The 27,388-nt window shown below is 38.0% G+C and overlaps 3 protein-coding genes across 3 annotated transcripts; all 3 read right to left on the reverse strand.

Annotated features, from left to right (window-relative positions):
* Positions 1 to 2,698: 2,698 nt before the first annotated feature.
* On the reverse strand, positions 2,699 to 4,223 carry LOC146882077 (uncharacterized). The gene is made up of 5 exons (XM_085667261.1): positions 3,915 to 4,223; positions 3,689 to 3,742; positions 3,522 to 3,578; positions 3,201 to 3,429; positions 2,699 to 2,769 (listed from the first exon to the last, which is right to left on the reverse strand). Exons 1-5 carry the CDS (start codon positions 4,221 to 4,223, stop codon positions 2,699 to 2,701), a joined length of 720 nt encoding a protein of 239 aa, XP_085523387.1.
* Positions 4,224 to 6,113: 1,890 nt separating this feature from the next.
* On the reverse strand, positions 6,114 to 6,566 carry LOC114165169 (uncharacterized). Its single transcript, XM_028049830.2, has one exon. The coding sequence runs from the start codon at positions 6,564 to 6,566 to the stop codon at positions 6,114 to 6,116; it is 453 nt and encodes a 150-aa protein (XP_027905631.1).
* A 17,372-nt stretch (positions 6,567 to 23,938) lies between these two features.
* Positions 23,939 to 25,003, reverse strand: LOC146882078 (uncharacterized). Its single transcript, XM_085667262.1, has one exon. The coding sequence runs from the start codon at positions 25,001 to 25,003 to the stop codon at positions 23,939 to 23,941; it is 1,065 nt and encodes a 354-aa protein (XP_085523388.1).
* Positions 25,004 to 27,388: the final 2,385 nt, after the last annotated feature.

Consider the following 27,388-nt stretch of genomic DNA (forward strand, 5'->3'; position numbering starts at 1 on the left):
CTATATTTCTCTTTATCCCATCTGTAACTACAAAGCAATGACTTAAGTATTGCTAACTCAAGTTAAATGTTTTGAACAAAAGCTTTGCCCTGCTTTAGTTTCTTTATAAGTAGCACTTTGAGACTCATGTCATGAATATTATTTATAATTTAGGAATTATGTGAACTTATTGGAACTAGTCATAATTTGTGCAGGAAATACTAATTTTGTCTTATATAATGTTAGTTTGCAGTGTCTACTTTATGTGCTAACTCATGGGTTCGTAAGTGTTAAGTTGTATTGTAACATCCCTAAGGAATATTACTTAAATTAAATAATAAAAGAAATAAATTATGTCAAAAGACGCATTAATAAATTATCCCAACGCGGAAAAATTTAAATTTATGAAAAACACGCGCCAAAACTTATAACATAATAATTAAGTGTTGCAAGTTCCCAATATTCAGGTTCATAAATAAAAACATAATGAAATACATGTGAACAAAATCCTAGCTCTAATCCCAAGCTAGCCCTCACTCCGTCGCCTGGACATCCTCAGCACCACCTGTGTTAACATCTGCTCCCGTGTAACGAATCACACGATCATCGCCATACACAAACACACAAACAAGAAAGGGTGAGCTGAGAAAATAAAATAACAGGAATATAAAACATAAGATAAATTATATTCCCATCTTATTCATTCTACATAGTTCTTGGCCAAGACCTTAACCCCAAGGCTTTAAAGCCTTCAAATCACACAAATGGTTAGCCTTGGACTCGGGAACATGATGCTCACACGAACCTACCCGCTCGTGGTCCTGCCTCTACGAACCTCCCCGCTCGTAGTCTTGCTCTACGGACCTGCCCGCCCGTAGTCCAACACATGTGATCCACCAGCCCTGTACCTCCCCGCACGTGGCATCTCTCAACGCGAGCACGGAACATACGAACCTACCTCGCTCGTATCCCCACGTGAGAGTAACTGGATATGAACCTCCCCGCTCAAATCATCACATGTTATCCACCCTCGATGAACCTACCCGCTCATGGCACAACATCTCCCGATCCAAGAAAAGCATCATCGTTAATTAAAAACAACACACCAAGAAAGCAAAGAACAACATCATTTCCGCCTGGCTCGGCCCACACGCCGCCAGGCGAAACTGTTCCAGACCGCCAGGCGCCAGAGCCCCTTCCAGCGCCACTGTCTGACCGCTACCGCCTGGCGGAACACGTCTTGCCGCCAGGCGCCACGCAACACAAGAACCTCCACAGTTTTTCTACCGCCTGGCGGTTATTAGCAGACCGCCAGGCGCCATATCATAGACACTCTTCTACTGATTTGGCACACGACTCAGTTGATTCTACAACCCAGATTCGCTCTATGGTATCTATCCCATGTTTTACCAATATCAGCTAGATACCTTAACTTTACAATGATCAGTCCATCAGATTCAAGTTTCCTCAATTAATAAGAACACTATCATAAAATAGCAACTACATCCACCCTATGAAAACAACTAGCCTCATTACCTGAAATCACACCCCTAAATATACCACATACTTTTGTTAACTCCACAGTCACGTACTTCTCTCTTACCTAATTCATATGCTTCTTCCCTCTTTTTGTCTTCTTTCATCCTCCCTTCTTTCTCAACTATCATACCAAAACCTAGAATTTCCTAATCCCAACTCTTGCTCACATTTTCACCTATTCGATCTGAAATCCATCCTACATTTCCTTTATACTACTCTCATGTTTTATTCTCCGTCAGACGCACTCCAAATTTCTCAACACCACTCTAATAAAACATTGTCGCCTGGTGGCCAATTATCTACTGCCAGGCAGTGCATCAGATCATGGGTACCATACCCAGATTTCTGCACCCGCGCTCAACACCAAAATTTCAGAATTTGATTCCGCTTTCACTTCTAACAACGCGCCATCAGTTTTACATAATTTATTAAACCTACTCTCAATCATATCACTCCTTGTATCCCATTAGATTTCCAGACACATCATTATATACTTAAATCAATAACCATCGAATTCCTTCCTTTCACTCACGATTCCTCTCTTCTCTACCCCAATGACAATTTAACTCGTGCCAACACCAGGAACACCAGGGTCTTTTATAACCTCGCAGTTATAGCAATTAATGGCAATCAACACAAAACAACTTACGCCACAATTCAATCAAACAGTGTCAGTATAGCATACATCGCTTGGCGGCTCGATCTCACCGCCAGGCAGTTCATAGCAGAAACAACATTTTTAGGTCAAACTGATGTGCCGCCTGGCGGCACCTTCATACCCACCAGGCGGTTTCTGGGCGAAAACCCAGAATTTTCGTGAAAACAACGTCAGACAGAGAAGAAATTCATACATTTACACATGGCAGTACAAAATCAATTAATCACAAATATAAAAACAATAAGCAACTCCCCTAACCTCTGATCTTTGCTCCAAACACGGATTGCACGTGACTTTTAATTCAAAATCACCCTTGTTCTTGCCTCACGCTTCCACAATGGTTTCCCACTCCAATTCTCCTCTGCAATTCGTGCCAATAGTCCAAAAGTCTGTGATTCAGTATACACCCCACTCTCTCAGACCCTTAATCCTTTAATTATCCTCTCTCACTCTAATTTATTCTACCCTTAATTTCACTTAACCTTTAAAACGAAAATTACAATAAAAAACGTGTGTTAATGTCTACTCAATATCCCTCACAGTGTATTCTCTAGCACTCACGGTTGCCTTCTTGGCTACTAGGTTTTCCAAACCTTTTCACATTCATGCCAAAGGAAAAATTGGCAAAAAGAAATTATTTGGTTCTCAACAAGGTTTGAACCCACACTCATGCACATACCAAACCAAGGCCAAACCATTCAACCAATCCAGATTTCATGATAACTCCTACAATTCTAGGAATTTATCATCACCCCACGCATTCAATATATAAACACACAAAACGCATAATTTAAATAACACCCAAGTGGCACATATAGGACTCAAACCTAAGTCTTCACATACAATTAAAGTACTCCCAACCACTTGAGCTATTACTTTTCCATGTCATAGTTCCTCACATTAATTGTTTTAAATGTTTCTATTACCCGCCATAATTATATAATTATTTAATAACTATTTAACTTTCTCGGGTCTTACATTACCCCCACCTTTAAAGATTTTCGTCCTCGAAAATAAGACTTACCAGGAAATAAGTGCAGATAGGATTGCCTCATGCGATCCTCCATCTCCCAGGTCATCTCCTGAGTAGTCTCATCCCATAGCACCCTCACGGTCCGGATTTCCTTCCCCCGCAGTTGTTTCACTTGTGAGTCTAGAATTCGCACCGGTCCAGTGTTCACTGTCAAATCCTCCCGAATTTGAATATCATCCGACTCCAGGACGTGAGATGGATCTGCAATGTATTTCCTCAACTGAGAAACATGAAACACATTATGCAGATTCGCCAGCGATCTCATAAGCTGCAGCATCAATTCTCCTTAAGATCTGATAAGGCCCAACAAACCTCGGAGTTAACTTCCTTGATTTGATGGCCCTCCCAATGCCTGCCGTCGGGGTCACTCTGAGGAATACATGATCCCCAGCTTCAAATTCTAATGGTCGCCTCCTCTTATCGGCATATGACTTCTGCCTACTCTGCGTGGCCCTCATTCTCTCCTAAATCCCTCTAACCTTCTCAGAAGTCTGTTGTAGAAACTCAGGACCCAACACCAACGCTTCCCCATCCTGGTTCCAATACAATGGTGTCTTACACTACCGCCCATACAACGCCTCATATGGAGCCATACCAATGCTGGTGTGATAACTGTTGTTGTAGGTGAACTCCACTAATGGAAGCATCTCACTCCAACTACCCATATGATCCAGCACACAAGCCCTTAAAAGATCTTCCAATGACTGGATGGTACGCTCCGACTGCCCATCGGTCTGTGGATGGTATGCAGAACTCATCCTCAATTGAGTCCCCAGTACTTCCTGTAGAGACTGCAAAAAGCGAGATGTGAAATCTCGGGTCTCTGTCTGACACTATACTAGCAGGCACGCCATGCAATCTGACCACTTCCCGCACATATAACTCGGCCAATATGTCCAACGACCACTTCTGATTAATAGCAAGAAAATGTGCACATTTTGTCAACCTGTCCACTATTACCCAGATTGAGTCATGCCCTTTCGCAGACCTCGGCAAATGAGTTACGAAGTCCATGGCAATACTATCCCATTTTCACTAAGGGATATCCAACGGCTCAAGAGTACCCCCTGGTCGCTGGTGTTCAATCTTGGCTTTTTGACATACCAAGCACGATGCCACGAAGTCAGCAATGTCAGTCTTCATCCCATTCCACCAGAAGGACTGTTTCAGATCCTGATACATCTTAGTCATACCTGGGTGTATGCTAAGACGGCTTTTATGGCCCTCCTCCATGATCTGTTTCCTCAGCCTCCAATTTCTAGGCACACAGACCCTATCTCTGAATCGTAGGATACCATCTGACCCGATCCTGTAATCCTTCCCTTTCTTAGTCCCTATCCAACTCACAAATTGTTGCAACTCGGTATCATTTTTCTGTTGATCACGGATGGTTCCCAACACGTCACTAGTCAATGTAAGAACATTGCATCTGATGGAATCCTCACTCAGCTGTATACCCAGGTTCATATCCCTGAGTTTCTCAATCAACTCCAGCTCCTTCACCATCATGGTTGAGATATGCATCCTTTTCCGACTCAAGGCGTCCGCAACCATATTAGCTTTACCAGGGTGGTAAAGCAACTCAAAATCGTAATCCTTGAGATACTCCATCCAGCGCCGCTGTCTCATATTTAGCTCCTTCTGATCGAACAGATATTTCAGGCTTTTATGATCACTGAAAACTTGAAATTGGGAGCCATACAAGTAGTGCCTTCATGTCTTAAGGGTAAACACTACAACAGCCAACTCCAAATCGTGGGTAGGGTAGTTTTTCTCGTGCACCTTTAACTGTCTAGAGGCATAGGCTACCGGCCTCTTCTCCTGCATTAGTACAGAACCCAAACCCTGGTAGGATGCATCGCAGTATACCTCAAACATCTTACTAGTATTTGGAATAATTAAAATCGGAGCTGTAGTCAACCTCCTTTTCATCTCCTCGAAGCATTCCTCACATTAGTCAGTCCATGAGAAGGGTTGATCCTTTCTAGTGAGTTGAGTTAATGGACTCACCATTTTAGGAAACCCTTCCACAAACCTTCTGTAGTACCCAGCCAACCTCAGGAAGCTTCTAACTTTTGTTACTGTCCGAGGTCGTTCCCATTTCAACTCCGTCTCAACCTTACTCGGGTCCACTGCTATACCATGCGAAGAAATCACATGCCCCAGAAATTGTACCTCGTCCAACCAAAATTCACATTTGGACAGTTTACCGTACAATTGATGTTCCCTCAACACCTTCAGCACAATTCTCAGATGACCCGCATGCTCCTCCTTAGTTCGAGAGTAGATGAGAATATCATCTATAAACACCACCACGAATTTGTCCAGATATGGTCTGAAAATGCGATTCATATAATCCATGAAGACAGTTGGAGCATTGGTCACTCCAAAGGGCATCATGACATATTCATAATGTCCATATCTCGATCTGAAGGCTGTCTTCTGGACATCCTTTGGCTTGACTAAGATCTGATGATAGCCAGACCTTAAGTCAATCTTGGAGAATACTCCTGCCCCTCTGAGCTGATCAAGCAAATCATCAATTCTCGGCAATGGGTATTTGTTCTTTATCATCAACTTGTTCAACTGCCGATAATCGACACACAGCCGAGAACTACCGTTTTTCTTCTTCACTAATAACACCGGGGCTCCCCACGGTGAGGCACTAGGTCAGATGAATTTCTTCTCTAACAGGTCTTCTATCTTATTCTTCAACTCTGCTAGTTCAGCTGGTGCCATTCTGTACGGCGCTGCCGACACTAGACCCGCTCCAGGAATTAGATCAATTGAGAAATCTATATCCTGGCTAGGTGGTAACTCAGGTATCTCGTCTGGAAATACGTCAGCGTATTCATCCACCACTGGTATCTTACTAATCTGCTCCTCTGTACTCATCTTCTTCTCCTAGGCCACTATCACAAAACAAGTAGACCCCTTCTTCATCTCTTTCACTGCCTCTCCAGACGTCACCAACTCTATCCCCTCTGTTTCTGGGAACACAATCCAGTGTCGTCCACAATCAAGTACCACATGGTTGATAGACAGCCAGTCCATTCCCAGTATGACCTCCAATCCCTCCAAGGGCAAGCAAACTAGATTCACCTTGAAGCGTCTGCTCTCTACCTCCATCAAGCATCCAACACATGCTAAATTTGTTGAAACTTGTCTAGATGCCGGTGTCGAGACTATCAACTCGCATCCAAGGTCACGAGTAGACAACCCCAATCTCTCCACACAATCATTGGATATGAAGGAGTGCGAAGCTCCTGAATCAAACAACACTAACACACTGTTACCAAAATGCAAACAACGGTCCAGAATCAAATTACCTGACCGGGTGGCCTCTGTGCTGGTCATGGCAAAAACCTGGCCTGCTGCTCTCGGCCTGTCAAATGAGGATGGCTGAGGTCGTGATGCTGGAGCAGTGTCCTGGCGAAGTGTCCTGGCTGATCACCTGCGAAGCACTTGCGAATGCTCATACCGCTGCCTCCACTGCTGGCGGGTCTAGTGTAATCCCTCCGTAAGTGTTCTCTTCCATAGTTATAACATCTCAGCTTCGGTGAGGATGAAGCTGGTCTACTATAGGGCTTCTTCTGTTGCCTGCCCTCAGCATTATTCTTCTTTGTGTGGTTGACCCGGCTGGGTCCCATCTCCAGCTGCTCGACGCTCTTGGCTTGCTCAACCAAGATCGGGAACTCTCGCACCCTCAACGGTACGATAAAACGCCTCAGCTCATGTTTGAGGCCGCCCTCAAACTTCCTACAGTGCCACTACTCCGTCACCGTCTGGGAATAAAACCTCGAGAGGTACTCAAACCTCTCCACATACACCTGCACTAATAGGTTCCCCTACTGTAGGGTGAGAAACTCTACCTCACGCTCGTGTTTAGCATTGTCAGGGAAATACTTCTCTAGGAACCTCGTCCTGAAGCTGGCCCAAGTCACCTCTTCATCTCTGTTTAGCATCTGTTGCTGCATGCTCATCCACCAATACTCGGCCTCGGTCTCTAACAGGAAGGTGGCGAAATTGAGCTTCTGAGCCTCCGTGCACTCTGTCACCCTGAATATCTTCTCGCATTCACGGAGCCATGCGTCAGCCTCATCTAGCGTCGCATTCATTGATGTTTATCTTGGTAGGAGCCCTTAAATATTATGAAGTTCCTTTAGACCTAGTATTGGGGACTTCATGCTTCTCCTTGTAGTAATATAGTGAACTCATTTCAACCCATGACTATGTTTCTTTTCATCCCATCTATTACTACAATTCGGTGACTTAAGTACTACTAACCCAAGTGAAATGTTTTGAACAAAAGCTTTGCTCAGCTTCAGTTTCTTTATAAGTAGCACTTTGAAGACTCTGCTTCATGTCATGAACATTATTTATAATTTAGGAATTATGTGAACTTATCGGAACTAGTCATAATTTGTGCAGGAAATCCTAATTTGGTCTTATATACTTTTAATTTGCAGTGTCTACTTTATTCGCTAACCTGTGGCTTTATAAGTACTAATCTATATCAATATGTTTTCATTGATATACATATTGGTAGGAGGCCTTAAATATTGTGAAGTTCTTTCAGACCTAGTATTAGGGACTTCTTGCTCATCCTTGAAGGAATACAGTAAACTCATTTTAACTCATGTCTATGTTTCAGTTAAAATAATAAAGAATAAAATTTCACGTTTTTTAAAAATCATTTTAAGCCTTTGGCACTAAATTTGAAATTATTTCAGGTATCAATAATTAAAAAAAATCTGTTTTACCAAGATGGACCTAGGTTTTATTTTGTAATCTTATGTTGGATTGTTGAAGATATTAATGTTGCTGCGAAATATTTGCGAACCTATGCATAAATATGTACTAACCTAGTTGAAATTTTTTTGGATAATGTTAACATAAATATAAGAAATTTGTAATCAAAATTTTGTTCACTGTAATCTTATAAGTTTGGATAGGTGAAGTATAGCACAATATAATGTGATCAAATAATTTATCCAAAATATACAAATTAAGTACAGGGATGATACCTTCTGCAAACCTACTGCTAAATAATTGCTAACCTCAGTTGACCATTATGTTTGGTTTTTACGTCTGATACAAAAACATTTTCAAAACAGCAGAACTACACAATCAACCTTGCTTTATCATGTCATCATCAAAGAGATACAAAACATCCAAAAGTACTCTTTGTGTATGTCATGGTATCCAAAAACATATGATCAAATAACCATCCAAATGATGTCACTATCTTTCGCAATGAAAGGTTAAAGTCATGAAATATGTCTAATGCTTTGGATCTTAATAAATGATAGCAGAGTTATAAAGTACCTACTGAAGTTCTCATTTGCAGACATTTGTGTTTCCACATTGTTGTGTGATGACATTAAAAGAGACACAAAATCTGTGCAAGGTGGTGTTGAGAAGGGGTTATGTAATTCACTTGTGATAGTAGTTAGGTGAATTGTAGCTGCTGTAGTTTGCATGTTAAGGCTCACTTCCTGAAAAATTAACAACATATATGGGGCCTAATGAACTAATTTTGACAAAATCCATTTAATTATAATTAAAGTTAGACTAAGAAGAAAGTGATGTTGGAGTATAACTTACAACATGATCCCTCGCAGATTTAATTGATGCTGCTTTGGATTTGCATTTCTTGGAAACCTTCTCCAATGTTAATTGAAGCCTATGTGATCGGGGTTGACCCCTCCTCTTAACATGTAATGAGCTTCGTACAATGTTCTTTGTCGTGGGTGTTGTATTTTTGATCAATTTTTCCTTAAGTTGTTGTGAAGGGATACTGTCTATATTGAATATAGGTAAGTCCAGACTTGCACAGATGGGGTCAAGTTGAGTTAGCACAAACTTTGTCTCATTCTCATATTGACAAGCAACTTCTGCAATTTCATAAAATCTATTAGACATTAAGTCATATCTTTCTACATGGGGCTCCTCATTTTTATCTTTGTATGACGCTCTTCCGTAAGTGTGTTGTCGTCGAATGTGTTTGCTCCACCTCTTCAAAACGTACTTTGGCAATAAAATTTTAACTTCCTCCTGTGCAAGAATAACAAAACAATGTTAGCATATAATACCTCTAAATTAAAAAAGAAGACAAGTACATCAAATTTCTAGACTCACTTTATCAAATAAAACTTCATGCATTTTGTTTGCACTTTCCCCCATTATGTATGCACTCTTCTTTAACCATGTACCTTGAATGGATGTCATCACATTCGTAACTTTTGATATTGCAATTAATCTTATTGCTTATCACTTGTTGAACTTTAGCAAGCTTTGCATGAGTGTATTCTTCTTGGAACTGTCTTTCAATAAATGTCTGAGAGGCACAAGGTAGGGTGGTATTTAATGAACCAAAGTCGGCTTCAATTTTCTTCTCGGTCTTTGATCATAGAGAATTGTCATATTTAACCCCAAATTTTTTTAGTGTTGTTGTACAATTAATGAAACCATCAAAGAAGACATTCAAACCCTCACTTCTCTGTGTGGTGGACATACCAGCACAAAATTGTAATTGATTTCTACAAGGAAAGTTTAAAGTCATGACATATGTGTAATGGGTTGGAACTTAATAAATGACAGCAGTTATAAAGTACCTAATGAAGTCTTCATTTGCAGACATCTGTGTATCCATATTATTCTGTAATGACGTTAGAAGAGACACGAAACATGTGCAAGGTGTGGGTGAGAAGAGGTTATGTGAATCAGTGGTGGCAATGCGTAGCTGAACTATGGCTGTTGCAGTTTGCATGTTAAGGCTGACTTCATGAAAATATAACATCATATATAGGGTATAATGAAGTTATTTTCAGAGAATCCATTTAAATATAATTAAAGTGTTGGAGAATGACTTACACCATGATCCTTTGTAGATTTATTTGATGTTGCTCGGCATTTGTGTTTCTTGAAAAACTTATCCATTATTGATTGAAGCCTATTTGTTCGGGGTCGACCTTACTCTTAACGTGTAAAGGGCTTCGTACCATGTTGTCCGTAGTGGGCGTTGCATCATGGGTTAATTTTTCCTTAACCTGCTGTGAAGTGGAACTTACTATATTGAATATAGGTAAGTCCAGACTTGCACACATGAAGTTAAGTTGGGTTAGCATAGACTTTGTCCTATTCTCAGATTGACAAGCAACTTCTGCAATTTCATAAAATCTTTTACACATTAAGTCATACATTTCCACATGGAGCTCGTCATTATTATCTTTGTATGACACTCTTTTGTAAGTGTGTCATCGTCGAATGTGTTTGCTTGACCTCTTCAAAATGTACTTGGGTGATAAACTTTTAAATTCCTCTTGTGCAAAAACAACAAAACAATTTTAGCATATAATACCTCTAAATTTAAACAGAAAACAAGTACTTTGAATATCTAGAGTGAATTTATCAAATAAAACTTGATGCATTTTGTCAGCACTTTCCCCAATACGTATGCACTCTTTAACCATGTACTTTTAATAGATGTCATCACATTCGCAACTCTTGATATTGCAATTAATCTTACTCCTTAACTTTTGCTGAACTTCAACAAGCTTTGCATGAGTGTATTCTTCTTGGAACTGCCTTTCAATAAATGTCCGAGTGGCACAAGGTAAGGTGGTATTTAACGAACCAAAGTCGACTTCAATTTTCTTCTCGGTCTTAGACCGTAGAGCATTGTCATATTGGACAACAAATTGTTTGAGTGTTGTGGTAGAATTAATGAAACCATCAAAGAAGGCATTGTGACTTCTAATAACAAGGAACTCATCTACTTCTTTACTCGTAAAGCGTTGAAAGCCATTCGTTATTTTGTAAGCCGAAGTTGGATATGAATTCTTCCAAACCTAACTCAAAATCAATACTATAGGTGGACTCGTAAACCAATTGCTTCAAATCATGCTTTATGCTTTTTTAGTTGGTCAATCCACTTAATTTTTTCTGGACTTTCTTCATGATGTGCCATAGACACCACCGATGTCTAGTTTTTGGAAATACAACACCAATAACATTTTTCATTACTTTGCATTGGTCAATTATGATCCCTTCTGGTGCCTTGTTCCTCATGCACTCCAACCAACATTGAAACAACAATGTAAAAGTTGAAGTATCTTCTGAAAACAACAATCCAAAACCTAGTAGAATGGATTGTCCATGATGGTTAATACCAACGAAGGGTGCGAACAACTTGTCGTATTTGTTGGTTAGGCATATAGTATCGAATGACACAACATCACAAAAATCCACTTAGGTTGCTCTATTCCTTGCATCTAGCCAAAAAACATTAATGATTCTATTCTCAACATCTATGTCTAGTGTTGGGAAATACAACAACAATAGCATTTTTCATTACTTTGCATTGGTCAATTATGACCCCTTCTGGTGTCCAGTTTCCTTGTGCACCTCAACCAACATCGAAACAGCCATGTAAAAGTTGAAGTATCTTCTGAAGACAACAATACACAACCCAATTGAACTGATTGCCCATGATGGTTAACACAAACGAAGGGTGCGAACGACATGTCGTATTTGTTGGTTAGCTATGTAGTATCGAATGACACAACATGACCAAAATTCACTGAGGTTGCTCTACTCCTTGCATCTGCCCCAAAAACATTAATGAGTCTATTCTCAACATCTATGTCAATTTCATAATAAAAATCATTATTAAACTATCTCATTCTTGAGAAATGAACTATCAATGCCTACCCATCTCCCTCCTTTCCAAAGATTTGTTGTTGTTTCGCCAATGTAGTTCCTTGCGTCTCGCTGTTGGAAATCTAAGTTCTCAAAACCACCTGCATGGCCTAACAACGACCAAAAAGTCTTGTTCAAATGAACACCAAATTCGTCGTTAATTTCAAGGGTTCTCTTAACCTGCAAATTCAACCTTATATTTTCCCGTATTAACCTTGACTTAGTAGGACTAATGTCATGATTGTGCTCATGTACCATAGTCCTTAGGATCCATGCTTGTGGTTTTTTGACAACTATTATACAGGATGAACATTATTTTCTTTGTGTAGGGTGGGTCTTCAATTTAGGCGGGATTTGGAACACATACTTACCTTCCCATGAGAAAACTAATTTAAGGTAATACAACTGGTCATCGTCATCCTTCTTTTAGGTTCGAATTCGCACTCCAAAACCACATTTCATAGCATGTCTTTTGTAGAAAGTCTTAATGTCTTCTACAACGTCAAATTGCATTCCAACAGTGGAAGAAGCATCATCATCAGGGTCGTTAATGAGGTCAGCACTATCAAAGTTATCCTCCTGATCTGATGTACCTAGACCAAAACATGTACTAAACTAATGTCATCCAAGCATACAAGGCCATATTGTTCCCCATTTTAATCTGTTGACGAAATTAAAATGGTAAGGATCACACTTTAACCACACGTGGAACATCAGTATTTCCATTAAATGAGTTCAGTAAAATTTCTTTGAAAAACTTGGACCAATGTTTCTAATTCATGTCAGGGTAAGGAGTGAATTTCACAACAACAAAAAAATATTACTATGTAGCATTTAGTTTGATAAAGTGTAACGCAGGTGAAAATTAAACATACCAAAACAACAAAATTAAAGACAGAAAAGACACCTTGAGAATGGGTGGAAGTAAATGACGATATTAAGTGATTCTTCAACCTCTTCAATGCATCTACAAAAGTTCTAGTTTAAGTGTGAAGCAATGGCTTATTCAGTGTAAATTTGCATTACTTTGTTTTCCCTCAGCCTGATGTGGGTAGTAGCTCTTCATTTTTGAGAAATTAACATGTTTGCTTCATGCTTGTAGTGGGATGGAATAAGGTGAACCCATTTGAACAAATGGTACTGTTACTCCCCATCCCACATGTAAGTGCAAACCAATGACTTCGATTCTGCTAACCTACGTTAAATGATTTGAACAAAACCTTTCCCCTGCTTCACTTTGTTTATAAATATCCCTTTGAACAATTCCCTTGGTGCCATCAATAATTTATACACTTTATTAATTAAGTGACCTCAAAGGAAGTAGTAAGGATATATTTTGACGATTTTCCAAATTGTGCTCTATGTATTGATAATTTAAAGTTTCTAGTTTAAGTGCGAAGCACTGGCTTATTAAGTGCGAACCTACATTACTTTCTTTTCCCTCAGCCTGATCTAGGTAGTAGCCCTTAAGTTTTGAGAAATTAACATGTATGCTTCATGCTTGTAGTGGGATGGAATAAGGTGAACCCATTTGAAGAAATGGTATTGTTACTCCTCATCCCACATGTAAGAGCAAACCAATGACTTCGGTTCTGCTAACCTACATTAAATGATTTGAACAAAATATTTCCTCTGCTTCACTTTGTTTATAATTTGATAATTTAAAGATTCCAGTTTATGTGCGAAGCAGTGGGTTGGTAAGTGCGAATTTCCATTCCCCTACTTCACTTTCTTTATAAGTAGCCCTTAAGGCCTCGTGAGGTTAACATGCCTGCTTCATTCATTCATCCCATATTTAAAAGCATAAAAATTACTACGTATCTGCGAACCGACATTATATGTTTTGCATAACCACCATATTAGGAATGACAACTAAATTATGGGTCACCAATGCCATACATTGAACATAAATTAAAAAACAAAATGCACATAATGTCTTGTAGAAGTTCATATATGACCTAACAGAAGTAAACTTAACATTCAGTTTAGCTTCACATCCAAAAGCATAATATATAATGGGTAATATTTATATTGCCCCTATGGTTGCGACTTTGATGATTGCCCTACTTGAGTGTTCTTGAATTTCTTGAATGGATCAACCAGACTTTTAATCATGTCATGAATGCTAATGTAGGTCAATTTCTCATCATCACTGTTATCCTCTACTGTCTCTAGAAGGATTTCATCCAGGTGCTCCACATTTGGATCCACATTCTTTTCCATATTTGTCTGGACATTAATTTGTACATTGCTATCTACAGGTACTTGTTCATTGGGGTTTAAATTGGCCTGAACACAGTCTTGGGGTTGTTCCTTTTGTCCATCCACAGTATGTGAAGCTACTACCTCTTAAATTGTTGGACTACTGATGTCATGGTTGAAGACCTATGCATTTCATGATAACATAATTAAATATGTTTTTGGAGATCACACAATATAATGAATAAATTATTAAATATCAGACCTTAACAATATTCCTTAGCATAATGTTTATCTACAACTTATCTGGATTAGGCTTAAATACGACCACTTCTTTCAGTAATATGACAACCCCAATAGCAATTAGTGTACCACATTTAGGGTTTCACCAATGCCATACATTGAACATAGGGTTTAAGACAACTAATGGGTCAAGTGTCATTCCTAGATACAAGTTCCATTAGGTATCTTGTTCAAATACTAGGTTTCAAGAGATATTTTCCAATACTTAATGACCCAAATATCATGCAATAAATGGTTAAAACAAAGCAAGCTTTAAGTAAATAAACAAGGATACTAGCAATTAATGGAAGAAGCATATATATATATATATATATATATATATATATATATATATATATATATATATATATATATATATTCAAATCATCCACAAATACATGAAAAGTCAGTGGCTACATCTAACCCCAACAAAAATAGGTTTAGCTCTCCATTGTCATGGACAGCCCAAGCTTACAAAATGGAAGTGGAAGAGGGAAGAGATACAAAGTGGAAGAAAGGGTAGTTCCCACTAGCCCTAGCAGACCTCCAAGCGGTCCAAAACGTGTTGCTCGAACTCCAAAACGTCCAAGATGAGTTTCCCCTCGCAAAAACACAAGAAAAAGGGTCAACTTGTCACATCAACGAAACTGGCACTTAGCGGAAGCCACTCACCGCCAGGCGCTAGCAATCAAATAGTGCAGCGAACTTGCGTGTACCACCCGGCAGTGTCCAGGTGCCGCTAGGCGGTGAGCATTTGGAAGCCTGGCTGGCGCCCGACACTTGCGTTGTGCCGCCAGGCACTGACTGCCTCGTATTGGTCTTATGCCTGGCACTGGAGTTGTGTCACCAGGCACTTCCAGTTGCTTTATTTTTATGGCATTTTTTATCTTCTCCTTGCTATTCCAGGTCACTCATTTGTCTGGATTTTTGGAACAAAGCTTCCAATCTATAAATAGAAACAAAAATGGGGATTAATAATATATTTAGATCAATGTAACTCAAAATGTATTTATTTACAAAAGTAAGGTAAAATTGAGGATTAAGTAGGTTAAAAGCTTTGGAAGAGATGATTTTGCTAATAAAAATGTAGTTTGGATAATGGTAAAAATAAACAATATCAACTCCCCCAAACTTAAAACCTTGCTTGTTGTAAAACCCGAGAAATTTAAATAATTAATTAAATAATTATTTAATAAATGTGGGTAATAGAAGCCTTTAAGGCATTTAATGTGGAGTGTTATGACGTTGAAAAGTACTAGCTCAAGTGGTTGAGAGTAGTTTATTGTGTGAGAGGACTTGGGTTCAAGTCTTATGTATACCATTTGCATGTTATTTAATTTGTTCATTATTTTTAATGATATGTTTGAATGTTAGTCGTGATAATGTAACTCTATAATTATAGGATCTATCATGAAACATGTATTGGTTGAATTGGTTGTGCAATGGCTTTGAAATTGAGTGGTTGTGGGTTCAAACCTTGCTAAGAACAAAACTAAACTTCCTTTTTGCCAAATTTTCTTTTGGCATGGATATGAAAGGGTTTAGGAACCCTAGCAGCCAAGAGAGGCAGCCTAAGGGGCTGGGAAACACTAGGTTAATACACATTTAATAACCTTTAATCATTCATGCCTGCTAGGCGGCACATCAGTTTTACCCAAATTCTGGGTTCTGTCATGAACTTCCTGGCGGCGAGACTGAACCGCCAAGCGATGCGTGTTATTCTGTCATTGTTTGATTGCAATTTTGTGTAATTCGTGTTGTACTGATTTTTCATTAACTTCTATATTTGTGGGGTTGCAAAAGACCATTATATTCCTGCTGTTAGGGTGGTTTTGAATTACCATTGGGAATGGAGATGAAAGGAATTGTGAGTCAAATGAAGGAATTCAATGAATGTTTGGTTTTTGGCATATAATGATGTATGTGGGAATCTTATGGTGCATAGTGTGTAATAAGATTGGGAGGGAGTCTAGTAAACTATGTAAGATTTGTTGTATTCTGTTAAAATTGGATGCTGGATCAAATTCTGGGAATTTGATGTTCTTCGCGGGTACAGAAATCTGGGATTTGTACCCATGATCTGATGCACCGCCTGGCGACATCTTATTGGTCGCAAGGCGATAGTGAGTAATAAGGGCTGTTTTGGGAAGCCTGACGTAGTGGTTGGCAGAAAGGTACATGGTGAATCCAAAGTGGGAGGAATTCCAGTTCGACTAGATGATAAGAGTGGAGGAATAGGAATCTAGTGATGGTGTACATAGTGCTTGATGTGGGAAAGGTATTTGTGATGTAGTAATGTCAATTAAGTAATGAAAACTTTATCGATGATAGTAAATCCGATATAAAAAAATGGTGGCTGGAGAGGATAAACCGATTTAAATAATGAGATGATCTTGGGTCTTGGTAGGACAATTGATAATGGTTGAAGGATAAAAGAATGTAGTAAATTGGTTAAGCATAAGAATTAGAGCTTAATGGAAGTCTGTGACAGTGGAGTTAGGGAATTTTTCTGATATGAGCTCGCATAGCCTAAGGTGCTGACTGAATTATATCCTTGAGATTGGAGTAATTTCATTTGGTTGGAATAGGCAATTTTCTTAAGCTTGATTGAACCATTATGCTTGGAAGGAGAACTTAGTGAATCAAATGGTTAGAATAAATGGACCTATGAATGAGATGTAAGGAATTAAAGTGATGGTGGGATGGCTGGAAACTAGCAGGTTCTGAAAGGCAAATGTGTAATATACCTTTCGAGCAATCGAGATTGGAGAACAAGTCAGTTTGGGGTGCCAAAAACTAGCAGGTTTCGCTACTGTCATGGTGCTTGGCGGCTCGAGTAGGTGCATCAAGCGATAGGATTTCCAAGGGAGTCTCTGCACCACGTGGCGCCTAGCGGCAAGGGGTGTTCCGCTAGGCGACAGACCTTGAAACAGTGGATCTGTCTGGAGCTTGGCACCTGGCGACGGGGCTGGTACCGCCAAGCGGTCTGTGCAAGTTTTGCCTAGCGGCGCTAAGGCTGTGCCAGGCGATAACGTTGTAGTTGTGACTTGTGTGCGTTGCTTTTAAGCGGTGATACTATACTTGGATCAGGGGATGCTATACCATGAGCGGGCAGGTTCATGGATGGTGGTGAACATGTGATGATATGAGCGAGGAGGTTCATATCCAGTTACTCTCATGTAGGGATACGAGCGAGGTAGGTTTGTATGTTCCATGCTCACACTTGAGAGATGTTGCGTACGGGGAGGTACGTAGCTGGTGCATCACATGTGTTGGACTACAGGCGGGCAGGTCTATAGAGCAGGACTACGAGCGGGGAGGTTCGTAGAGGCAGGACCACGAGTGGGTAGGTTTGTGTGAGCATCATAAATCCTGAGTCCAAGGCTAACAAATTGTGTGGTTTGAAGGTTGAAAAGCCTTGGGGATTAAGGTCTGGGACAAGAACTAATTATAATGACTAAGATGAGTGAATTACTATTATATTAAATACATGTATTTTATTTTGTGTATAAGATCACCCTTTCTATTTGTGATTAGCGATGATCGTGTGATACATTACACGGGAGCAGATGATGATACAAGTGATGTTGTGGATGCACATACGATGGAGTGAGAGCTAGCTTGGGGACTAAAGCTAGGGATTTTACTATGTTTTTCATTTATGTTATTGAAATTTGGAACTTGTAACGACATTATGTTTTAGTTTCATTTAAACTTGGCGCCTTGGATATTATTTTACATTGTTTCCGCGTTTGGGAATAATAATATTGCGACGTTTGAATTTCATTTCTATAATTATTTATTTAATTAAGTAATATTCCTTAGAGATGTTACATTTGGTATCAGAGCAAAAGTTTTGAGTTTTTGGGAACTTAGGGAGTGAGCTTACGACGTTTTGTCTATAGTCTTGTGTTATGTTATTAATTGTTAAGGCATTGATTGGCTGTTATAATCTGAGCTGGTTGATGTTAACAGCTGAACAACGTGGCATGCACAGGCTATGGCAAACAAGAGGCGTAGAAATACAACTGGAGCGGATGAGATTACGAATGCAATCCACAGGATGGTAGATGCGATGCAGCCTGTTGCAGCGCAACTGAGAGCTATGATTCCACCCATCAGACCTGTGATGATGGAAGATTTTATGCGCCATAAGCCAGCGAAGTTCACTGGGAAAGCCACCCCAGAAGAGGCAGACGCATGGCTTCGAGAATGCGAGAAGATATCCCGGGTGATTGAGTGCACGGAGACCCAGAAGCTTACGTTTGCCACCTTCCTATTGGTGACCGATTCAGAGTACTGGTGGATAGGAATGCAACAACAAATGCAGACCCGTGAGGAGGAGGTGACATGGGTTAACTTCAGGAGGAGGTTCCTGGAGAAGTATTTTCCTGATAGCGCTAAACATGAGCGCGAGGCCGAGTTCCTCACTCTATAGTAGGGTAACTTGTTAGTGCAGGCGTATGTAGAGAGGTTTGAGTACCTGGCGAGATTCTACTCGCAAACAGTAACCAAGGAGTGGCGTTGTAGGAAATTTGAAGGCGGCTTAAAACATAAGATGAGACAGTTCATAGTGCCTTTGAGAGTTAGAGAATTTCCAGTTTTGGTCGAGCAAGTCAAAAGTGTCGAGCAGCTTGAGATGGGTTCTACAGTAAATAGTGCTCGAGCCGACCTCAAGAAAATAGTGCAGAGGGTAGAGCACTTTAAGAGGAACTGCATGAAGCCAATGGGAAGTGGAGGAGGCAGTGCTAGCACTCGCAAGTGCTATGCGTGTGACCAGCCAGGACATTTTGCTATGACCAGCACAGAAACCACCCAGTCAGGTAGCCTTATACTTGACTATTGTTTATTGTTGGATAATAGTGAGCTAGTGTTATTTGACTCAAGAGCTTCGCACTCATTCATATCCCACGATTGTGTGAAGAAACTGGGATTGTCGACTCGTGATTTGGGATGCAAGTTAATAGTCTCGACACTAGCATCTGGACAGGTTTCAACAAATTTTGCCTGTGTTGGATGCTCGATGGAAGTATAGGGCAGGCGATTCAAGGTGAACCTTGTTTGCTTGCCTCTAGAGGGATTGGATGTAATATTAGGAATGGATTGGTTGTCTATCAACCATGTGGTGATTGATTGTGGACGATGCAGAATTGTATTTCCAGAAACAGAAGGGATAGGGCTGGTATCGACACAAGAGGTCTTGAGAGAAGTGAATGAATGAGCTATTTGCTTCATGATAGTATCTCATACTGAGAAGAAAAGCACTGAAGTGCAGATCAGTAGAATACCAATGCAAGATGAATACACCGATGTATTTCCAAACGAGATACCTGAGTTACCACCAGCAGGGATATAGATTTCTCAATTGATCTAATTCCTGGAGCAGGTCTAGTGTCGGCAGCACCTTACAAAATGGCATCGGTTGAGCTGGCAGAGTTGAAAAAGCAAATCAAGGATTTGCTAGAGAAGAAGTTTTTTAGACCAAGCGCATCTCCATGAGGAGCTCTGGTGCTACTGATAATGTTAATTTTTACCATTACTAGTTTTTTGACCCGTGCAATGTACAACCACATTTAAAGATGATTACGTGAAATAGAGAATTTCCCAAATACTAAAACCGCATGTGAGAGTCAATTTTGATGTCATACAAATCTCTCATATTACTCCAACCTTCTATGATTTTTGGGTTATTTGAATCCATGTTATAGGTAACTGTCGTGCTCTTACCATTTACATCTACCAAGTGCCACTATGGAACTAATTCGTGTTCATAAGCAATAGCAAAATGTCGATTGACAAATCCAAATGGCTACAAATTAATAAACATAGTTAAAAAAGGAATAAATTTATCTCTGTAACAAAATGAAAACATACACTCAAACAATTATATGAGGGAAAAATCTGAACATCTTAATGTGGCTGATACAATATGAATCAGGATGATACAGTTGACACCAGAAAACACATACAACAACACATATCAATGCTTTCCAAACATGTATTTTTGTGGTTAAATTTACACCATACCTGAGAGCAGATGTAGATTGTGTTGAAGTTCCAAAGAATTGTTCTGTTGTTTGCTCCATCTCCATTCATGTAATTGCAACACAAAGTCAAGGTTTAAATATATGCGTAACTGAAAAGGAGTGTGAATGAATGGTAAAGTTGAAGTTGGGAATGGAAGAGCAAAGATTATCACGTGGAAAAGGAATCTTACCTGAAAGTGGCAACACAAATTCAGTTTCACGTGCAAACAGTGATTGTAATTATAAAGTAACTGAAATATATGTTGTAGGTGTTTTTTGCAGATAGTTTAATATATAAAGAAACTTAAACATAAACCATTTACAACTGTACTGCAGAAACATAAAACATAAAACATTTATAACAGTAAAGCCAGATGTACTACAGTAAGGAATAAGAAGATGTAGGTAGATATTTTTTCTTCACAATACATTAAAGCCACTGATGAGTGCGTATTTTTGCCCTCATTTAATGTTTAATTCAGGGTATTTAATTGAATTTGTGTGCTTAAAGAGTGATTTAATTGATAATTCTGATAATTAGGTTGTTTGAGCTTGTGTGATAAAAATGTCTTAAAAAGTGATTTTTAGCTGCATAAGTTATTTTTGGATATTTTAACGTTTGTTGATGCAGCTGAAGTTAAGTTTTAAGCTCATTTAGAGGTATGGAAATAAATTGATTAAAGCTTCATGACACCTTAAAGATAAATCAAAGAATAAGAAATTATCAAAAGCACAAAAATTCAGGCCAAGCATTGCATGAAGACGACAAGAAAAACTTGGAAAAGTGAAGAAGTTTGGCTAAACCAAGAAGAAAGGAACAAAAAAATTGGACCTTGTGGTTTTCTTTATCTTTATGATAGAAGATAATTTGGGAAAATATATCTTTAGATATTTTATTTGATATATTTAAATAATTATCTTATTTAATTATATCATAGAATATTAAAAGATAATAACTACCAAATCTGTTTAAATATGACAAGATCTTCTTGAATCTTTTTAGTTACACAACAAACAAATATATCTTGAAGATATTGGATTATTTAGAAGATAATTTAAGGAGATTGCAAAGGGTTGATTTGGAAAATTAATACAAATACTAATTGGTGATAATTTATCATATATCTTTAATTAATTAATTAATTTAATTATATTAGATATTGATATTATCAACCAATTATATTTGTCAAACAGTCTATATCTCTCCAAATATTTTTAAATATTTATATTTATCTTTATTTTAAAAGATATTTGAGAGATTTTAGCAACAGAAAAGCCCAGTCCAATTCCTATATAAAGAGACCAAGGGAGAAGCAGAAAAACAACAAGCTCGGGACTTCGGAGTTTTGGAACCCTTAGGGGTGCCTAATTTCGTTTCCTTTCTCTCTCTTTTCTTATCTCTATTCTTCTTTTGTATTCCATGGATTGCTAAACTTCTTAGGTTGACTCCATTGTAATTCAATTATGGATTTTGAGGTTAGAATGAATTAATTTCTTTGTTCTTTTTATTATTGTTGAGGTTTTAATTCATCTATGTCTTTTATCTTTGAATCTCGTAAAAAGTAATGATTTTAAATCTATATGCATGTTGATCATATGAGTTCAAGGGTTTTTAAATTTAATTGAGACTTTACTTTGATTTTATTTAGAAACTTTCATATGATTAAATGAGTTTTTACCAATAATTGAGACTTTACTTTGGTTAAAGGTATTTACTCTAATGAAAATTAATCGAGACTTTACCAATGATTGAGACTGTACTTTGATTGAATTTACTATGGATAATCTAAAAGTTCTCACTTTTAATTGAGACTGTACTTTGGTTAAAAGTGAGAACGCCAACAAATTAATTGAGACTTTACATTGATTAATTTGCAAATCTACTACAATAATTAATTGAGCAATAATTAATCAAAGTAAAGTCTCGATTAATTTTCATTAGAGTAAATACCTTTAACCAAAGTAAAGTCTCAATTATTGGTAAAAACTCATTTAATCATATGAAAGTTTCTAAATAAAATCAAAGTAAAGTCTCAATTAAATTTAAAACCCTTGAACTCATATGATCAACATGCATATAGATTTAAAATCATTACTTTTTACGAGATTCAAAGATAAAAGACATAGATGAATTAAAACCTCAACAATAATAAAAAGAACAAAGAAATTAATTCATTCTAACCTCAAAATCCATAATTGAATTACAATGGAATCAACCTAAGAAGTTTAGCAATCCATGGAATACAAAAGAAGAATAGAGATAAGAAAAGAGAGAGAAAGGAAACGAAATTAGGCACCCCTAAGGGTTCCAAAACTCCGAAGTCCCGAGCTTGTTGTTTTTCTGCTTCTCCCTTGGTCTCTTTATATAGGAATTGGACTGGGCTTTTCTGTTGCTAAAATCTCTCAAATATCTTTTAAAATAAAGATAAAGATAAATATTTAAAAATATTTGGAGAGATATAGACTGTTTGACAAATATAATTGGTTGATAATATCAATATCTAATATAATTAAATTAATTAATTAATTAAAGATATATGATAAATTATCACCAATTAGTATTTGTATTAATTTTCCAAATCAACCCTTTGCAATCTCCTTAAATTATCTTCTAAATAATCCAATATCTTCAAGATATATTTGTTTGTTGTGTAACTAAAAAGATTCAAGAAGATCTTGTCATATTTAAACAGATTTGGTAGTTATTATCTTTTAATATTCTATGATATAATTAAATAAGATAATTATTTAAATATATCAAATAAAATATCTAAAGATATATTTTCCCAAATTATCTTCTATCATAAAGATAAAGAAAACCACAAGGTCCAATTTTTTTGTTCCTTTCTTCTTGGTTTAGCCAAACTTCTTCACTTTTCCAAGTTTTTCTTGTCGTCTTCATGCAATGCTTGGCCTGAATTTTTGTGCTTTTGATAATTTCTTATTCTTTGATTTATCTTTAAGGTATCATGAAGCTTTAATCAATTTATTTCCATACCTCTAAATGAGCTTAAAACTTAACTTCAGCTGCATCAACAAACGTTAAAATATCCAAAAATAACTTATGCAGCTAAAAATCACTTTTTAAGACATTTTTATCACACAAGCTCTAACAACCTAATTATCAGAATTATCAATTAAATCACTCTTTAAGCACACAAATTCAATTAAATACCCTGAATTAAATATTAAATGAGGGCAAAAATACGCACTCATCAGCCACAAACAAAAATTAAAATAACAAAAATTGAGAATCTTTATAACTGTTATAATATTTGTACTGCAGCAACCATGGTGTTCAAAATATCAATCCATGACTGGACAATGCAATAAATGCAATTCAAACATGTATCAATGACCATGTACTTTTCAATATGGCTGCAGCTATGAAAAAAATCTTGAAAGTGTATACTATACACTATGGCATATTATAATCTGCAACAAAACAAAGGAATTACAGTTAAAGATACAATAATTGACAAATTATAATAATTTTGTTAAGTAAGTTTATACCTCTTATCAAAGATTTTCAAATATTTCTTTGTAAACCACATTGGTAGTTGTATTGCTTACTTTTCCATCTTCATCCAGAATTAAAATTTTGAGTCCTTTCTTTGTTGTGACTCTAGAAAATGCCACGTACAACTGTCCATGAGTAAAAATTGAGCGAGGAAGATAAAGTCCAACTTTAGAAAGAGTTTGGCCTTGACTTTTGTTTATTGTCATTGCAAAGCATAAGGATATTGGAAATTGCCTCCTTTGAAATTTAAACGGGATGCTGGACTCAGAAGGTGTCAAGTTCATTCTTTGAATGAAAATTTTGTCACCAACATTTTTCCCTGTTATGACATTAGCAGAGATAATATTCTTTCCCAAATCATTAACTTGCAACCTTGTACCATTGCAAAGACCATTTGCTTGATCAATGTTTCTTAAAAGCATAATTGGTACGCCAACTTTCAATTTAATCCTATGATTTGGAATTCCTGAACATTTGATATCATTTAGAAACTCTTGAGTAAACCACCCACCTTGAATTTCTTGATCATTATCAGATTGGAAAGGAGTGTCTAAACTTAAATAAATTTGTTCTTCACCAGGAATCAAAGATAAAATGAAGTCATTTACTTGTTCAACACTATCAATTGTAGGGCAAAGTATAGCACTGTCATCAAAGAAGCTAGGATTCATGATATTTTCAATTAGACCACCATAAACAAATTTCACTAAAGAAAGTAAAGGTGTTTCACTTTCTGGAATTAGAAGATTTGTTGGTATTGAAATGTTGGCTTCACCACTTTCATTGAAATTCATATTTCCTTCTCCAATTTTAAGAATCCAATCAGCAAATTCTTTTATATGTATTGCACTTTCATTTGAAACAGCACATTTTAACCTCATGTTTTGTGATAGCCTAAGAACTGTGCAATATTGCCACAAATCAGAGTAATTAATTGATGAGTTCACAATATCATATCTTGATCCCTTTCTTACTACTGGCAAGATTTGTCTAAAATCACCGCCCAAGACAATAACCTTTCCACCAAATGGTTTGTTAGCATTATCTTCATTTGTAGCTCTCATAATGTCTCCCAATGTTTTATTAAAAGCTTGGAAATATAACTTATTCATCATAGGAGCTTCATCTCATATGGTAAGTTTTGTTTCCATCAATAGTTTAACACGAAGACTTCCTTGATTGATGTTGCACGTTGATTCATCATTGATTGCTAGTGGTATGCAAAAAGTAGAATCAACAGTTTTACCTACAGGAAGTGTAAGACCTGTAAAAATTAATTAATTAATTAATAAATGCGAGTAGGAAGAGCCTTTATGGCATTAAATATTGTTGGATGTGACGTGGAAAAGTACTAGTTCAAGTGGTTGAGAGTACTTGGTTTGTGTGAGAGGACTTGGGTTCGAGTCCTATGTATGCCAATTATGTATTGTTGTTCTATTATTAATTTTAATATTATGTATGAGTATGGAATTGGTAATGTAAGATTACATTGATTGGAGTGTATCACTAAATATGATTTAGCATAGTGGTGGTGCTTTGGCTTGATGAGTGGAGGGTCACGGGTTCAAACCTTGGTGGACATAAAGTAGGCTTTATTTTTGCTAATTCTAGCTTGGAGTGGAGTTAAAAGGGCAAAGGATAACCCAACAGAAAGGGGCAACCAAGAGAGGCTGAAAAACCCTTATGTAATTAACATTGAATAGGGATTAAAACCATAGTTAAGCCCAATTTCGTTTTTAGTTTTAAAACCCATCATAAAGACACCTATAAAAGCCAAATTCTAGGTAGAGGCAAGGGTTTTGGCAGAGTTGTGAACGGGTGTGGAGAGGAGAACGAAATTAGGGTGTGGAGAGGAGAACGAAATTAGGCTGTGCAAGGAGCTGACGCAAAGGCAATTGGTGAATCAATGAACTTTATCCTTCCGCAATTTTAATGAAAAATTTCAGGTTAGGGGAATTGTACTTTGTGTATGCAAATAAACTGTTAAGTGTTATGATTTTGAGTTATTGGCGTCTCAATTGATTCCTGTTTGATTGGGAAAGTCGTGCCTTATGTGTAGTGATTGAGAGTTTGAGTGGTTTGAGGTTGGGTGCACAATTATGTTATGCATTATAGGTTTTGGGATGAGGGTTTTGATATGGCAGGTTATTTGATGATTGTATACTCGAATTTTGGTTGTCCATATGTTTAGAAAGCATGATTTTGAGTTCTGCTTGCCATTACATTGCGTTTTTACTAATTGAATGCTATTGTGGTATATTTTTGGGTTTGGTTTGGCATTGTTTTGGGTAAATTGCGTGTGTGACAGAGAAGGAGCTCTGCAAGTCTCGCCCAAGCGAGTCTATCTCGTCTAAGCGAGAGTTGCAGAACCTCGTTTCTGGTTTGGTTCGCGCTGCTCGCTCAGGCGACCTGGTTCAGTATTGAGCGACACCTAGTCTCGCTTAGGCGAGAATAGCTTGCCTAAGCGAGGTCGCGAGGAAACCTGGATGTTTTAAGCATGACTTCTCACCCAGGTGAGAGGTTTTGGGGTTCTAAGCGACAAGCATGCTCGCTTAGGCGAGAATGGCTCGCCTAAGTGAGGTTGCGATGAGAATTGATGTTTGTTTGATCGAATCCTCGTCCAGGCGAGAAGTTTTGTGTGTATTGAGCGACTTAGGGTCTCGCTCAGGCGAGAAGAGCTCGCCTAATCGAGATGAAGAGGTATATCCACTGTTACACGCTTGCTCTGGCGAGGTAGGCTAGCTTAAGCGAGACCAAGGTTCTAGCTTGGGCGAACAGACATGGCTTAAGCGAGAATGGCGGGGAGCTATTTGTTTGTGCACTGTTTGGACTGTTTGCTTGTTATTTCCTATAGGATAGGGATTATGTGCTTGTGTTTATGGTGTTTAGGCTTGAAGGACTAAGTCTAATAGGGGTCTGGATGTGCTTGATGGTTGAACACATGATGGGCATGGAACTCGTTAAGTTCCCGTCGGCTACTAATGGGCGAGGAGTCCTTAGTATGGTGATTACATGCGTCAGGCGCACGATGGGCAAGGAACTGTTATGTTCCCGTCGACTGCTATTGGGCGAGGAGTCCATAGTATGGTGATTGCGTGCGTGCCAGGGTCTAAGTTAAGAAGGCTTGGATGTTTTACTACAGACGAGGAGTCTGCAAGGCAGGACTGTGAGCAGGATAGGCTCATAGGGTTGGACCACAAATGGGTTAGTTTCGTGGGAGCACAGTGAAGTCCCAAGACCTAGTTCATGTATATGACTCATGAAGGACTATGAGATCATGGTTGGGTAATTTGAAAACAATGAAATATTTAGTCATGTTATTTTGGGATGGGTGTCATATTTATTTCATGTATCTGTTTATATATTGTGCATAGCTCACCCTATCTGTGTGTGTATGGTGATGATCGGATAACTTGTTATCCTGGAGCAGATGATTTGACAGGTGAGCC

This window comes from Vigna unguiculata, chromosome 10, assembly GCF_037176805.1.
Source record: "Vigna unguiculata cultivar grain cowpea cultivar isolate G323 ecotype 2 chromosome 10, ASM3717680v1, whole genome shotgun sequence".
In the NCBI taxonomy this organism is placed as follows: domain Eukaryota; kingdom Viridiplantae; phylum Streptophyta; class Magnoliopsida; order Fabales; family Fabaceae; genus Vigna; species Vigna unguiculata.